Genomic DNA, 17,241 nt, shown 5'->3' on the forward strand with positions numbered 1-17,241 from the left:
GTATATTTCGGAAAAACATAAATCGCTTCATGCAGTTTGAGATTTCCCTGCTGCACCTTTAGGTGTCCCCTTCATTCCCAGTTGGGCTTTGTGGCTCCCGAACGCTCTTTTTAACCGTATTTTCTGCACATTGTCTCTGATAAGCCCCCTTTCCTTCTTCTTCGGAGAAGGGTTTACATACCGGGGATTACGGGAGCATACAGCAGCAGGGGTTCCTAATCATGTTGAACTTGTGAATTCATTCAGGATGTTAGATAGGGAGTGGGCGCCATCACAAAATGACTGACATCCCCATCCCAGGGGGAACCTACAGACCTTACTGTGCGCACCAGGAAACGTATCTGTGGTTACCACGGCATGTCTGCAGGGATGCCAGCTTCCCGAAGTTTCCCAACCTGGATCTGACAACCCTCCCCCCATCTCCCGTCAGTTTGGAGGCCACCTTGAAGATCACTGTGCCCAGATTATCCCCACTTCCACTTGTGAAACGTTGGGGTCATTGCACGCCTGTCTCCCCCAGTTCTAGAAATCGCTCAGGGCCCGACAAGGGAAGACTGCCCTGGCTCTTTTTCTTTCCCTGCGTCGTCAAAATAAGGGGGGGAAAGATCACCCGGCTGTGTTTGCTAATGGGCCTTCCACACCAAGAGTTGTCAACATGCAACGGAAAGCCATAATTATGGGGCGAATGCCCCCCAAAGCCACACGGCCCATTCCTGCAGAGGCCAAAGCCTTCCTGCTCCACTCCCAGCATCTAGGCCCAGCGCATACTTTAGCCAGGGGAAGTGGAGGGGGGGGGAATCTAATTTTAGTGCCAAGTCCCTGGGCCTTTAATTTCACATTCTTTTAAGTCCACAATTGCTTGCAGCCCTGCAAACCCCGTTCCACGCTGTGTGAGTGTGTGTGTGTGTGTGTGTGTGTTTTAACAGCCATCACTCATTCTTCCGAATTGCGTCTCTCTCTCCATATGCATGCCTATATATGGAGAAACAGGGGGGGAAATATTGAGGCTCTGGAATGTAATTAAAGCATTGTGCGAATTTATGGCGAGCGTGTGGGGGAAATATGCGTAATGAGGGAGCAATTTTTTTTTTAACGCAGTAGCAGAACAGAGAGGTGCTTTTGGAAACCTGTCCATAGTCTTGGGAGTATCGGGATGCCGGCCATGTTCCAGCAAGTATTGAAACGACTGTTAGAGAAATATTGCTAAAGTTATCTCTGGGTATTTTTTTTCCCACTCCTTTCAGGTCACAAAGCAGAGACAGCTTGGTTAAACAATCTGGGCTAGTGTGACTGCCTGTAGATAGGGTTTGGAAATACCCGGAGATGCCGGGGGTGAAGCCTAAGGAGGGAGGAGATTTGGGGAGGGGCTTCAGTGGGGTATAACTTTTTTAACCATTGTAAAAGGTAAAATGGTAAAGGTATCCCCTGTGCAAGCACCAGGTCATGTCTGACCCTTGGGGTGACGCCCTCTAGCGTTTTCGTGGCAGACTCAATACGGGGTGGTTTGCCAGTGCCTTCCCCAGTCATTACCGTTTACCATTGAGAGACCCCTAAAACATCCTTCAGGTTTCGAGAAACCCCAGAATCCGGTTGGGAAGCATAGCTGTGCACATGCCCACCCGGCGCCCCTCCCGGCACATCATTGGCCATTTGGGTAGGGGAGGGCAGATCGACATTACTAAGTCTGCGGGTTCGGTAGACACGAGCCCCAAAGTCGTTCGAAAACAACAGCTCTTGTACTGAAGTAACAGCAACCAACACCAACAATACCGAATGGGGAACGTAGGAAGAACATGGGCTTATATACAGTTTTCTTTGCCAACCAAAGAACCTGATTGGTCCTTGACGGGAGCGGTTCATTGGTCCATAAGTTCATGAAATGCAAGCCTCTGGTTGGCTGAGTTACAGTCCTTCATTTGCATAAGGAACAATTAGATCTTTGGGGGGTTTTCTCTCCTTTGGCCCTGAGAGGGGCAGCCAGAAGAGTCTTGATTCTTCGGCAACTCTTGAGGTCAGCTGGAATGGAGAAATGCCCCGGAGAAACCGATCTTCACTCACCACCACAGCGTTACCAGTGTTGGTTGGCTAAGTCTTCCCAAGTTGGAATGTTGTTGAGTATTCCAATGTATTGCCACCTCTCAGCCAGGCGCTGTCCGCTGGTAGGCAAGCTGCCAGGTTGGTAAGCAACCTGTCAACTGATTAAAGGCTGCGTCCTTTTAATTTAGTTGTGCGGAAGACAAAATTGAGGCAGGTGTTACCCAGGGTGAGAAAATCTGGCGCCTTCTCAGGTACCTTCCCCTTTTATGTCTGCCTCACCCTGACTTCCATCATGTTCATCTTGAAAATCAATGTGTTTGTAAAAGCGGGAAGAAGGGGGTAAATCATTTGAAACATCAAGGACAGAAGGCAGGCTCGCTGATTATTTCTCCTTCTTTTTTTTTCTCCCCGTGTTTTCGCACTTGTTGCTTTAATTAGAAAATTTATATATAACCTTTCTACCTTGCTAAAGTCTCATCACAGAACAGGCTTAGCCGGCAAGCCATGAAATCTTGTTGTTGTTTTTTTAAAACCCAAAAACATCAACAATAACAACAAAGCAAAATTGGCCTGAGAAAGAAAATCAAATTGGTAATAATAGCAGCCTAGCTGCATAGAATTGGAATGACGTTGTGTAATCTTGGCTCTTTTGTTTCACCGTTTTTCTGGTTCTCGGTCTTGTAAGCTGCTTTGAATTGGGTTGAAAAGCAGCCTATAATTTACGGTAATCAAATATCCAGCGAGGTTGTTGTGGTTAACGTGTCGGAGCTAGAACAAGAGCAACGTTTAAAACCGTAGCCGGCGGTGAAGCTAGTTGGAGCAACTTTGGGTCACTCAAACAGGGGGGCTTTCTCAGCTTGGCCTACCTTACAGGGCTGTGGTGGGGGTCGACAGTCTTGTACCACCCTCAGAATTCCTTGGAAGAAGAGGCGGGATAAAGAAACATGAACTCAGCCAAAAATCATCCCAGTCACCTGGAGTCCAGTTGTAAGCCCAAATCTCCAGCCCCCACCTGGAGGCTGGCAACCCTAATTGAAACCATCATGCTTTGTGCCCTGAAGGATAAATTCAGAAGTGTGCCCCTCCCCTTCCTATTCCTGGGAGGGAAGTTAGGCTACACAGCGTACCTGTTCGGAGCATCACTGTTTATCGTTTTCTCTGGCTGTAATTAGATTTTGGGGGAGATTAAAGGATCCACTTTCATTTGATGTTCCTGGAAGGAGCCGGCAGGGGGGAAGAGAGCAGAAGAGGATTAAGCTTTTCATTTTCTCCTGATCTCTCTCTCTCTCTCTCTGTCTCTTTCCCTCCCAGTCCCAGATGGATTGGGGCTGAACTGTCGAAAGGCAAGGAGCCAAGTTAAGGTGGACTCTCACGCCTGCTTAACAGACTTGCAAAACACATTGCCCTCCTTATGCCCCTCGACAGGACTCCTGGTTGGCAACTGGCAAGCAACAGCCAGCAGTCCTGAAGCACTGGTGAATTTAATGTCTTTTGGACATAGTGGTTGGGGGAGATAAGAGAGGCACGAAATAGCCTCCGAACTTTGTGTGTGTGTGTGTGTGTGTGTGCTATTTGCGTGCCAGATGGGCTTTCTCTCTGCCCCTGGAGATCCCTTCCAACTCCATGATTCTAGGACTTCCGCTGTCTCTACTTCCTTACCATCCCCGTTGGAGGAGAAGGTGCGCCAAATAATTCTCCTCTCTCTTTGGCCCGTCTTCCCCTGCTTAGCTTGCCTGCGTGGCTTGTGATCAAACTTGAGGGAAACAATTACGGCTGAACCCGGTGCCTCCAGGCAGCTGCAGTCGGCTTTTTTCCCTCAAAGTCATAAAGGAAATTACCTGCAATCTTCCCTCCACCCACCCCTTAGATACTGCTGCTTCTTCTTTGCAAAGAAAATACAGTTTGTTCAAAGCAACCTCCCCCCCTCCCACCACCACCACCTTCTGTTTCTGTTCTGGCCGACCTTTGCCATCCATCTCCTGTTCTATTTATGCCTTGAATCTACGGTGGGAAGGGCAGCTTCGTCTTTCTTCAGCCGTGCCCTCCTGCTGCGCCGTACGTTCTGAAAAGGCCTCTGGTTTGGGCCGGTTGCGTTTTGCAAAACAAGTTTGCCGAGTATGCAGATCGGAATAACCCAGGAAACGCGTTGGGCCTGGTCCAGCAAGCCTCGTGCTTGGCATTTGGACGCTGCAGACTGGATTCCTACCTATCGCAGGGAGGCTGTTTTGCTGGTGGGGTTGAGATATGCAAAGAGGGTCGAGCACCAGGGTGCTTAAAGAATAAAATACCCGTACTTGCCGGCGTATAAGACGACTGGGCGTATAAGACGACCCCCCAACATTCCACTCAAAATATAGTTTGTTACATTACATCACAGTACTATGGGCCACTATGGACTGCTATGTCTATCCCAACTGAAGTGCACCCGGCGTATAAGACGACCCCCCCATTTGGAGGCATATTTTTCAAGGGAATAAAGTAGTCTTATACGCCAGGAAATACTGTAGTTTCAGGAAGAAGAGAAACAGGCTTTGTATGGAGTCTGACGCAGCCATAAGCCACGCTGGATCCCCATGGAGGCGAAAGGCAGGAGAGTAATAAAGTAAATTAATAAAAATAAACAAAAAGAACAGGGTCTTTTCTGTTGTTGCCCCACAGTTGAGCTTCCTCAGGCTGCGTGCCAGAATGCTTCCACCCAAAGCTGGACTCCTTTTATTTATTTATGTCTTAAACTTGTATTCCGATCTGTCTCGAGGGACTTTTCTCTTTGTGCTTTTTCTCTCTCAACTTTTTGTTTGTTTGTTTATTGTCTTGTTTTGTATTTTTTAATGTTGTCACGTCGTTTTTCTAAGGTTGGGAAGCTGCCTTGACCTTAGGAAGAGAAAAAGAGTCAGGCAGGGGTAGTCAACCTGTGGTCCTCCAGATGTCCATGGACTACAATTCCCAGGAGCCCCTGCCGGCAAACGCTGGCAGGGGCTCATGGGAATTGTAGTCCATGGACATCTGGAGGACCACAGGTTGACTACCCCTGAGTTAGATCAAGAACAGTGGGAGGGGGGGGGCAAAAGGATGAAGCTTCGGAGATGGACCTGTTCGGGCCCCTCACAATATCCTGGAAGGGAAGAACTTAGAAGAGCCAGTTTGGTGTAGTGGTTAGGAGTGCGGACTTCTAATCTAGCATGCCAGGTTTGATTCTGCGCTCCCCCACATGCAGCCAGCCGGGTGACCTTGAGCTCGCCACGGCACTGATAAAACTGTTCTGACCGAGCAGCGATATCAGCGCTCTCTCAGCCTCACCCACCCCACTGTTGTGGGGAGAGGAATGGGAAGGTGACTGTAAGCCGCTTTGAGCCTCCTTCGGGTAGGGAAAAGCGGCATATAAGAACCAACTCTTCTTCTAGGTCATGTTGCCGTCAGTTCTGCCCCCTCCTCTTCTCCTACTACAATTCCTAACAGCTCTTCTTGCATTATTATTACAAATTGTTATTATTTGTGGTCCTTAGTTGGCCGTGAGCATTTGATCTTTGCGTATGGGTAATGGGGAAGTGACTCCCCCTGCCTGCTGGATTCCTTTTTTAAAACAATGTGCTAGCATTTGTTCTTTGTCCCGCTGTGATAAAGCTCGGGAGGCAACATTCCGTACCCTTTGTGTCTGGATTTCCATTATCTGCCTGGAAAGCAGATCCTTTCCCACCCTGTCTTTTTGGGTAAAAGGCCTCTCACTCATTCCCTTCCTCGCTTGCATGCCTGTACGCTCACACCCCCGCACGGGCAATATTTATGATGTGTGAGGAGCCACACATAGCACAGCTCCCACCCCAAAAGTCCCAGTTTACAGGCAGCCTGCGTCAAGGCTTAGAAAACAAGGGCGGTTTTAAAAATGGTTCCCGGAGGGTAGCTTTCGGCTTGTTAGGAAGCACATGGGCTCTCCGTGCGCAGAGGCTTGTGGGATTGCGCATGCTGGACCAAACTCCAGGCATCTGTGAGTGCAGCTAAATGCCTGCAGTAAACCCAACCGATGTGTAAGCGTGCTCTCGCCTTCGACCAGTAGCACAATCCGTAAAACTGTCTTCTAACACCACTTTTCAAAGAAATATATGTTCCTTTCTGATGTGGTTTTGGAGGAGGGTTTGACCAAAAGATTCCTTTGAAACGAGGTGTTGGAAGAGGGTTTTACCAATACTGTGGACCTGGGTTAGGCAAATGCATATGCTGGCAGGGGCTCATGGGAATCGTAGTCCATGGACAGCTGGAGGGCCACAGTTTGCCCACCCCTGCTGTGGGTTCCAGACCAAATCAACCCTGACCTCTCCCTAGAAACTGATTCAGTATAAGACAGTTTTCCCATCTGCAAAATGGGAATCATAATTTTGATTTCTTTCATTTTTGTTTGGTTATTTGTTTGTTTCTTTCTTGCATTTTTATACCGCTCTCCCTTGCAGCTCAGGGCGGTTCCCAGGGACCATGAAAACCGATAAGACCTATACAAGGTGAATTCCGTAACTGCATCAATCAACACCAGTAAACATCAGGAACATTGAACATCGGATGTGTCATTTTCCACTGTATATCTACTAACTTTTCTACCATAATCCTGCAGATCGGTCAGACCGGGAGGGGGATTCTGGAGGGTCCAACAGATGTTCTCGGTTGTACCGGCCTCAACCAAATGCTTGGCGGAAGTGCTCCGTCCTGCATGCCCTGCGGAACTGTGCTAGTTCCATCAGCTCCCAGTTTTCTTGCAATAGTTAATGAGGAGGAGGTGGTGGTGAAGGGCCCAAAATCTTCTCAGGTCAGACGCTTCGGTCCCCCACCACCACCACCACCACCTTATGTTGTTTTCTGGAACTCTACTTAGTTTTCTACTGTATGAATCTGTCGAGAATCATTTTAGATTATATGAAAATTTCTTGCCTGCTTGCTTTCGCTGAGAATACATGCAGGAGGGCTGTTTCCTCCCAGTCCCAAGTACAGTTTCTTGCCACGAACAAACATCCCAGTTATTCCCACACAAAGGGACGTTCTCTCTTGCTGTTTATGGCGATTCCTTGAATAATCTTAATTGTGAACTCCCGAGTGGCGGGAGACCTCCCTGAGCCCAGGACGGACGGCTGCTTACTTCCTCGCATTGTCCTTTCTTTTCCTCCCAGTGCTTCTCCGAGAAGAAGTGTCACAGCTTCAGGAGGAGGTCCACTTGCTCCGCCAAATGAAGGAAATGCTCACGAAAGACCTGGAAGAGACGCACGGCAGCAAGTCAACGGAGATCCTCTCCACCACTGAACTCAAAGTCCAGCTGTCGCAAAAGGAGCAGGAGCTGGCAAGAGCCAAAGAAGCCCTCCAAGGTAAGAGCTGAACTTTCCTTCTCCTCTCCTGCAGCAGATCCCCGATTTCTGGGGAAGGTCTGAGATTTGGGGCGCCTCTATCAGTTATCTACGTATTTACAGCTTTAAATGCCGCCCTTCCCCAAAGGCTCTGGCCACCTCACCTTTCATCGTGATCGTAATAAAACAATAATTAAAACAATTGAGGAACTCGCCACCTTCTTTTGGGGGGGAGAGAAGGGGGGGGGATAAAGTGCTTTGCTGCTGGAATACTGAGGAGGCAACCAGGTGCTTGTCATTTGGGTTAGGAGGGCAGCTTTTGGATGGTATTTGTAGGCCTCAATCGTTTCCTTTTACAGAATTGCAGGTAGGAGTTTTGTTCCTACATTTTGGCCGCGCAGTGCGCAGAAACCACAACAAAATTTTGATTGTAGAAGTATAATCTGAATTTTAATAGTCGGGGGAATTTCTTAACCGTTTTGAAGTCCGCATTTCTGTGTGGGTCACTGTTGCCATGCCTCTTCATGGGAAGGAGCAGTGACTGATGCAGAGATGCAACGGGAATCCTCTTAGGAGAGAGGGTTGTTTAGTGTTAAGAAGTGACCGAAGGATCCATGTGTGGAGAAATGTTGCGGGGTTACAGGTTCCCCGGTTAAGTCTTATTAGGCTTAGCAGAAGGGGAGGTCAGAGCAGTTAATCATGCAGAGAAACAGTGGGCATCTTCCTCTGTATGGGGGGGGGTGTTTTAATAGTTTCATTACTCCGTTGAAGCGATTTTATGGCGTTGGCTGATGATGGATTGATTCCCAGAATTGCTTTACTGTGATTTTAATTATTCTACCACTCTCAATAATATCGGTCTGCTCTTAATGGGTCTGCCTCACTGTGATTTTAAGTATTGATTTTGCTTTTTATATGTAGTAGGTGCTCCTGCACTGCAAGGGGATATCTATTTTTAAAACCTTGCCGTTGCATGGACCGCTAATTGTTTTTATGTCTTTGAGTTGATCTTAGCGTTTACTGATTCATCTTCGTAGGCCTTATCGGGCATCTCTTCAGAGAGGTGGCAAAGAAATGCTGTCGATTAATGAGATACTTTCCTCGGAGGAGACCGAGGGCGATACGGTGGCAAAGTATGGGAAAGGCAAATTAAGGCACCATGCACTTTCCTGAGTCATCAGGTGCGCTGGAGTGTACACCCCTCAGGTTCAAGATTGGTTTGGGGGGGGGTTGTGGTTTTACGAGAGGGTGGAGATGGAGGACTTGATTACTAAGGCCTTTCAGCCAGGTTGTAAGCTAATTCTCAGCATCTGGACACTTCTCCAGAGAGCAGTCTGTCTGTCTGTCTGTGCATTAAAATCGTTATAACCCCGCCTCAAGGCTCCTTACAAATCAAAATGAAAAACCTCAGCATTTAAAACCAGCTATATAGAAGTCTTAGAGCATCTTGTGGCACAGAGTGGTAAGGCAGCAGACATGCAGTCTGAAAGCTCTGCCCATGAGGCTGGGAGTTCGATCCCAGCAGCCGGCTCAAGGTTGACTCAGCCTTCCATCCTTCCGAGGTCGGTAAAATGAGTACCCAGCTTGCTGGGGGGGTAAACGGTAATGACTGGGGAAGGCACTGGCAAACCACCCCGTATTGAGTTTGCCATGAAAACGCTGGAGGGCGTCACCCCAAGGGTCAGACATGACTGGGTGCTTGCACAGGGGACACCTTTACCTTTACCTTTTATAGAAATCGAGATAACCCCTGCTTGGTCCAAAAGACGCCTGCAGTTTATACTCCATTAAAAGCTCTTGGGATCTCCTGGAAGACATATACCATCTCTGGGAAAGGATGTTGCAGACTAGAAAAAGAACGGAGAAGGGCAAGCAGGTGGATTAGGCGGTTGTAACACGTTACCCATGAGGAAGTGCTGAAGAGACAGTAAGCCTCTGAATACCAGTGCCAGGGGCAGCATCAGGAGAAGGCCTCAGTCTCTATGCTCTGTTGTTAGATCTCCAGAGAAACTGGTTGGCCACTGTGTGAGATAGAATGCTGGACTAGGTGGACCCCTGGTCAGATCCAGCAGGGCTCTTCTGATGTTCTTAAAAGAAGGAAGGAAGGAAGGAAGGAAGGAAGGAAGGAAGGAAGGAAGGAAGGAAGGAAGGAAGGAAGGAAGGAAGGAAGGAAGGAAGGAAGGAAGGAAGGAAGGAAGGAAGGAAGGAAGGGGGAAAACGGTTGGGATGGTCTTTGTCGTGTATGTCTCCAAACCCTACCACCCATTTTAAATCGTATTTTTCAAACTGCAGTCGGCCCTGAGTTCTAACTATGGAGTATTGGTCTAGAGACTTCATGAAAGGAGAAAGTTTTCACTCCAGCAGGGATATCCGGAGCAGAACAGGCTTCTAGCAATCAGCGGGAAACTATTAAAATGCAAATGCGGCCACAAAAACCCACACGACAGAAGGTCAAGAAGGCAGTCGACATAAAATCGATTTCACCACAAGCAGCATACAAAACAATCCCTTAAAATAGGTAGCAGATATACTGTGTGTATTCATCTCCCCCTCCCCCCCCCCCCCACACTGGTCGAAGATGTATTTGGAAAGCAAGGCAAGACTTAATAATTTTCTTCAATAATACTCTTCAACTAGGATAAGATTGGATCGGGAGTCGCCATTGGCTGCTGGCTGTACATCTCGGACGCTTGACGAGATGCTTGGCCACCTGAGGCGTTGGCGGCAGCAGGTGCCGCCACTAACCCACGACTGTTGCCGCCATCTTCCCTCAGAAGCCTGAGGATATAACCGCCAGTGCTTCTTTCTCTGCCTCGGCTTGCCTTAAAAACAGCACGGCAAGCCACCCTAGAGGCCTTCCCGAACTCTTCGGAGGTTACCTCTCTTGAGAAATCGCTTTCTCCAGAGAGAGAGTTTGACCGCCATCTCCCTGGCAACAGACAAAAAGAAAATGGCGGCCGAACTCTCAGAAGCAGAAGGAGTCTTGTGGGAGTTGTGGGGCTAATGGGGGGGACAACGCTTGGAAGAAGCCTGAGGAACAAGGAGGAACCCCTCAGGAGGTTGTGGCTGCCAGCCAAGTGGCCACAAGGTCGAATGAGAGGTTGCCATCCCCCAAATCTGCCATCGGACGGAACCGCCTCGGGTCTCTCCAAAGCAGCTCTTAGCACCCGGGGAATCTCGCACTCGGTTGGCACCAGAAGCGCTCTACCGCTGCAGCTGGGCTTGCACTCTTTAGCTATGCTTCAAATGCTCTGACAGGGCCTCTCTCCTGCGTGATTCTCCATCCCTGACGCAATCTCAGCGCCGGCCGAGAATGTTCGCAACAGATGTTAATTTTCATTGGGAGATTGGAAACACCCGGCCGGCGCTGTTGCGTTCTTTGACGAGTGTTTTCACATTAAAAGCTTCTAGACTTGCAAAAAGAGGTTTTTTTAAAGGGGGGGATGCCACTTTTCCTGATCCCCTTAAACACCGGAAACCCACTGGAACTGGGCTTTCTTTCATAGTAGCCCGGATGCCGATGCGAGATGAACCTGCGGCCTTTGAGGTCGATAAAAGCACATTTTGGGTGAGGGTTTGAAAGTGTATTTATGGTGGCGCAGAGGACACCACGACGTGTTTGCTTTCTTCTTGGATAGAGGGGGGATTCTTTTGGTGGTTGGAGGAAATACGGAAAGATTGCCACGTTCGCCCCTTAAATGAATTACGGGCAACATTGCAGAGTTCTCTGCCCTGTTGTCTTAGTCCCAAAATCCCCATTTTGATGGAGGAGGGCACCGTTCCATTTCTTGGCACTGGAATTGGGAAGATCGTATATACACGTCCATGTCATGTGAGCATGAGTGAGACAACATCAGACATTCAAGACGGCGCAGTGTTGCAGTGACAGCGTCAGGTCGAGCTCTCAAAGACCCAGGTTCGAATCCCTCATCGGCCACAGGAGCTTGCTGGGTGGTTATGATCCAGACATATATTCTCAACCTCACTCACCTCTCAGTGATTTCATCTTACTCTTTCACAAGTCGAGAATACCAGCTATTACCCCTGGTTTCCGAGCGTCATCTCCGCATGACGGGAACCTTGACCCCCGGGGAACGTTGAAACATTTCCTTGCTTTGTCCTCTGCGGCGGCTCTCGAACACTTTCCTTGCAAGCTCTTTTAATCCGTTGCTGCAATTGTTCATCTGTGCACAATGTTTATGGCCATTTCTATTAATTTTCATATTAATCTTATATGGAAGGAAGTTCTTTAGCAGCTAATAAATCTCTTTTTTTAGTGCTTTGGAGCTAATAACTTTCTGAAGGAAAGGAGGGAAACAGTCTTTTGTGTGTGTGTGTGTTTTTAAAGACCCCAAATATATTAATTCGGGTAATTTTTCACTGTAGCAGGAAAATGAGACATATCTGCAGACTCCCTTATTATTTATTAAGTATGAGCACTTTGTCTGGCTTCAAGTAATTAGCAATTTGTTTTAGATGAAACTATTGGATGAGAGTTCACTCTATAAAATGTGTCTATTAATTTGAATGGAACGGAGATCTTAATAAATTTAATTAACTGGGACCTTTCATATATGCTGAAGCTACCTGGAGTCAAACTTCCAGACACGGTGAAATATTTCAGTCCTCAGAATTACCTTCACATTGCCTAAAATATTATACAGCTTCTAGGAGGGGTATTAAAATGGAAACATGCCAATATCCCCAGGAGGGGAAAAAAAATTAGAAGTCTTTCTTAAGCAGTAGAAGATTTATCCAAGACCCTTAAAGAGTCAATGATGGATAGCCTTTCCATGAATTTGTCTAATCCATTCCTAAAACCTTCTAAATCAGGATTTTGTCCTTCCTGAGATTTGAGCCCACAACTTAGGTGCCAGGGGAGGAGGGGGGCTGAGAGAGCCCTGATATTACTCCTGTGAAAAGCCCAAGGTGTACACCAAGGAGCCAGCTTGGTGTAGTGGTTAGGAGTGCGGACTTCTAATCTGGCAAACTGGGTTTGATTCCCCGCTCCCTCACATGCAGCCAGCTGGTTGACCTTGGGCTCGCCACAGCACTGATAAAGCTGTTCTGACCGAGCAGTGATATCAGGGCTCTCTCAGCCTCACCCACCTCACAGGGTGTCTGTTGTGGGGAGAGGAAAGGGAAGGTGACTGTAAGCCGCTTTGAGCCTCCTTCAGGTAGAGAAAAGTAGCATATAAGAACCAACTCTTCTTCTTCTATCAGTGCTGTGATGAGTGGGGAATCAAACCCGTCTCACCAGATTAGAAGTGACCACTTATCACCACTACATCAAGCTGGTTGGGAAGGACATGGGAAGCGAAAGAAGAGTTAAGACAGAGCCCCTGGCTGCATCATCCTAAATTTCTAAACCACATCAGGCGACCAAGTTTGACCCTGCTGCCGCTGGCCAAGAGAAGAACCGAAATCACTCCTACACTGCCCTTCCTTCCCATACCGGCACCAGTCCCAACTACTGTGATAGTTTTGGATCTGGCTCCTTTCCAGGTGACCCACTGAGAAAAAAGCAAAGCATGCAATGCGCCTCCCACATTGAATTGCTGGTTTGTCATTGTTTTGCTCCTCTGTGGGCAAAACCCAAAGGGAACTTGGCTGGGTCTTATCCCGCCAGGCACTGGGCCAGGGACCTCACTAAGGGAGGGAGGGATCTGGGCCTCCTCACGGGCAAACCAAATCCCTCAAGAATGCACCCACGGTGATTGAATTCCCCTAAATTGCCAGGTTTAATCCACCGCAGCTTGTTGGTGAGAGAGTCTAGCAAACCGTAGAAGAGGCAGGACACAATGGCTGAACGGTTCCCCATTTTAAAAAAATAGTTGAAAAGAACAATTTTAAAAACTGAACCTGGACATAGCGTATCAGCTCTGGGACGGAATGTTCCAGACGCCAACCTCTGCGCACGGAATGCAGGTTTTAACTAATGGGCTCTCATGGTGCGCACACACCAATACAGCCATACTGATAAAAAAAAGTCGAGAAAGGCTGCTGTGATCCGTACACCGGACTAGCTCTACTCCTGAACGCCCACCTCACCCGTCAGCTATGCCATCAAAACCAAGGTGCTCCTTCCGGGCGGAAATACAAAATGGCCGACATCCCCGGAAATGTTTTCCGCCTCTAAACGTCCCTCCTCAGTCCCGTCCTGTTCTTCCCCCCCACCCACCCCAGGTTTCTGCCTCCTTTCCCTTCTGATCAATAAGGTACTTGTTGTTAAATTCAGCTAATTAAAATCTGGTGTTTTAATTATGCATGGCTGACCTGCGTCGTTTTTATCGGGCTCGTGATTGCTATTGTTATTATCCTCATTATTATTATTATATATTGCAAGTCCAGCCTGTGCGGTGCGGTTTCAAGGTGCAGGATGACGCCTCGAGACAGCAGGTTTTGCTATAGCAGCGTCTCATTAAGGCCTTGTTTGGGTGTGATTTAACACTTTGGGAGGGAGGAGAGAGAGAGAAAGCACCGGTAAAAGGACTTTTGACCTCAGGGAGCCACTGTGCTGATTTTCAATATTCCTTGTCCTGGCTTGCAGGGTAATCTAAGAAAGAGCAGTGTAACTGTTTGCAGTCTAGCCTAAGGAAGGCTTAGTTGCTACAAATGCACATGCATCTACTTTATACCGAGTCAGGCTGCAGATCTGTCCAGGTCTGGGTTTTCTATTTCAGTCAGGCAATCCAGGGTCTGTCCCCCACCCCTTCCTGCTCTTTTAAATTGGTGGTTCCAGGAACTGAACCTGGGACCTTCTGCATGCTAAGCCACTGCTGTGCCCCTGAGCCAAAGGCCCGGAATTAGATTTCTAGTTCAGACTCATCGGGAGAGGGGCTGAATACTTGCCATAGAGTTTCCACCAGTTCCTAGAGAGGTGTGATATCATTTCCATGTTTCCTGGAAATGATATCATGCAGATGCTGACAGTCCTCCCCCCCAAAGTGTTCCTGCCCCTCTGATGTCCCATGCCTAGCAACCCTATGCACAACTAGAGAGGCCTGCTTGGTGATTTAACTTTTTGAAAAAATTATTTTGGGCTTTGCCTGCACGCTTGTACGCCTATTCGTTGCTCCAGGCAGTTTGGCTTTTAAAAAAATCCCATCCCTGGAAGAAGGGAGAGGGCGGTGGGTGTGAGGCTGGGACATTGGAGAAAGAGATAGCGCTTCTTCCCCTCCACACATTTCTTTTGTGTGTAGACTGCTGGTTGTCCACTGGGGGAAAGCGCTTTTTAAGTTGGTGAATCCACTTTTGGGGATTCACCAACTTGCGCTTTAAGATTCTGTCTTAACTACCACACCCTCCCAGAGACTTCCAGGCACCGCTTGGGAGTTACCCAACAGAGCATCTCAGGGCAGCAAAACAGCCAGATGTGCTTTGATTCCATCGCTTCCTTGCCTGTTGACAGCTTTGAAAGAGGAGGCAGTGCACGGTTCATCTTGCAGATGGATCAACCCCCTTCTGCTGTTACTTGCCTGCGTTTGTTTGAGTGTCGGGACATCTGGGATAATGGCTGGCTGATGCATAGGGAGGACAGTCGATCGGGGCCCTGATACTTAAGCAGCTATTTTAACACATCCTAATAGTACCCTGCTAGAGCGCAGCATCGCACGCCGTGCCATTAAGTTGTCCTTCTGCACCCCCAAAGAAATCTCACACCCACGGCAAAGTCGTCCGTTTAATGAGGGAGGGTGGAGAAGCCCTTCCGGCTGGTTCCGTTCTCGATTCCGCACGTATTTAATGAAGGTTTTAACTGCCGGCATTCAGATTTAATCGCCGCAAGAGGCAGGTGGCTGTTGACCAATTGCAGGTTGCAATATCTTCCCGGAATCGCTAAAGAATGTTTTCGTGGGTATCGGCCACGCATGGCACTGCGATAAACATCCGTGCTTCAGCTGCAGCTGATGGTGCGGTCTCCCACTTGCAATTTGGTAGCACTTCGGCAGGCTGTAAAAGCATTTCCGCTTGAAGCCCAAATTTAACCCCAGGAGAAGCCTTGTATGCATAGAACAACGCAGGGTCAGCAGCCAGTTTTCTTGGGAGCTCCAGTTCAAGGTACAGACCTTGGCAATGTTGGTGTTACATTAGACTCAGTGAAACTTCTCTCGACTGAGTCTGACTTGTTGTGGTCAGGATTGCCTGCTCTGGCCGGCAGGAACTCTCCAGGCTTCCGGCAAAGATCTTTTCACTGGAGATGTCGGGAACTGAGCCTGGGACCTTCTACACCACTGGTTCTCAACCTGGGGGTCGGGACCCCTTTGGGGGTCAAACGACCCTTTCACAGGGGTTGCAGCAGGGCAAGCAGCTTGGCCAGGGGGAGTGCCATCCACACAACAACCTTCCAGGGTAGATCGAGATAAAGCGTACATCTATCAGGTGCAGCCGAAAACCACTGTTCTACACACAATGCAAATATTCTTCCACTCAGCCAGACTCCGGGAAGTTATCGCCTTTCCTCTCCAATTGTTTCACCCCAGTGTGCCTCTAAAAACTAGCTTTCACCTGGGTAGGGAAAATTGACCAGCAGGAAGGGGATGTGGCTTCATAAAAGTGCATGCAGAAGGTCCCAGGTTCATTCCCCGGCATCTCCAGTGAGAAGGCCAGGGCTGAAAGGAAAGACCCCATCCTGACACCTTGGAGAGCAACTGCCGGCCTGAGTAGACAATACTGGCCTTAATGAACCAAGAATCTGATTTGGTATACGGCAGCTTTATGTGTGTCCATGTGTCTACTGGACATCTTTCTGTTTTCCCTGAGCAAAAAGCAGCTTGTGCCTAGATGGGTTTTCAATTTTGCCAAGAGGGTCAAGCGACAACAAATAAAATAAGACGAATTAAATATTTATTATAGAGTGTGCAAATATTAAATTTAAAACGTCAGGGCTCCGAATCTCAGACTGTACAATTGACAAGCATTCCTAGGGGATGCACATGCCCTGTGAGCCACACGAGAGCAGACTGCACGGTGACAAAAGCGGCAGTATTTTAAAACTGGTGGCACTTTACGATCACCTTCTCTGCAAACGTATTTCACACGCATTTATCTTTCATCCCGATGCAAGCTTTGGGGGTAGGGCAGGGCTTTTTGGTGCAATTTGGAGAAGGAAAAATCAACTTGGTGGCGGTTAGCAAGGTTACATTAGTCCTCTCCCTGCCTCCTACCTCAGTACCTCAGTACTTGCAAGAAACACAGTCTCCTCTCTAAGGTGCAGCAAGAGGGGAGAAAGAATCTGCATTGAAGGGAAAACTGCAGGTATCCATCCGTACCTGTATTATGTTCAGAGGCAGCTTGGGAGGGAAGGGGACACCGCCATCTAGTGGATTCTAGGGGAACTCACTTTTCAGCAACCAAGCCGAGAATCAAGGGTATCTCCCAGGGGAATGATGGGGCCTTAGGCTCTCCAGTGTGGCTCTCCAGATGTCTATGGACTACAATTCCCATGAACCCGTGCATTGAGGAGACATCCTGTTTTAGAGGTGCAGTAGACTCCTGCTGTTCATCAAAACACAGGAGATTTGAGACCCTGCGGGAAACTTGCGATGTTGAATTGACAGGATGGACATCTGGTGACTGGCGTTAGCATCCAACAACCGGGGGAAAGCTTTGTGTGTTGTGCGGAGGAAAATATCATCTGCCGCCTGTCTCACACCGTTTTTTGATGAACAGTTCTTTTCTTCAAGGTGTTTAGTTCTAACTCTTCCCATTGCTCTTTTCTCCCAATGGTACTCCTAAGGTGGACTAGGAGACCCATCCTAGTCTCTACCTATCTTGCTTTCCGCTGCTGATGCCCCAAAGGGAAGTCAGGTTGGGGACCGGAATGCCAACCCTGCTTTAGCCCTGTGCAATATAGGATGCTTCCGAAACTTTTCTGCTCAGAATT

The 17,241-nt window shown here is 48.4% G+C and overlaps 1 protein-coding gene and 1 long non-coding RNA gene across 11 annotated transcripts in view; one reads left to right on the forward strand and one right to left on the reverse strand.

The window, feature by feature from the left end:
* The window catches only part of KAZN (kazrin, periplakin interacting protein), a 194,551-nt gene that overhangs the window by 158,610 nt on the left and 18,700 nt on the right, over nt 1–17,241 (forward strand). For all 10 annotated transcript variants that reach the window (XM_077311067.1, XM_077311068.1, XM_077311069.1 and 7 more), the window contains one exon: nt 7,188–7,379. In XM_077311067.1, the coding sequence (XP_077167182.1) occupies nt 7,188–7,379 (192 nt within the window). The remainder of the gene's footprint in view (nt 1–7,187; nt 7,380–17,241) is intronic.
* Nucleotides 1,737–4,265, reverse strand: LOC143824157 (uncharacterized). Its single transcript, XR_013226714.1, has 3 exons — nt 4,001–4,265; nt 2,904–3,250; nt 1,737–2,805 (listed from the first exon to the last, which is right to left on the reverse strand). It is a non-coding gene; the product is annotated as an uncharacterized LOC143824157 (long non-coding RNA).

Source organism: Paroedura picta, chromosome 15, assembly GCF_049243985.1.
Source record: "Paroedura picta isolate Pp20150507F chromosome 15, Ppicta_v3.0, whole genome shotgun sequence".
Lineage (NCBI taxonomy): Eukaryota > Metazoa > Chordata > Lepidosauria > Squamata > Gekkonidae > Paroedura > Paroedura picta.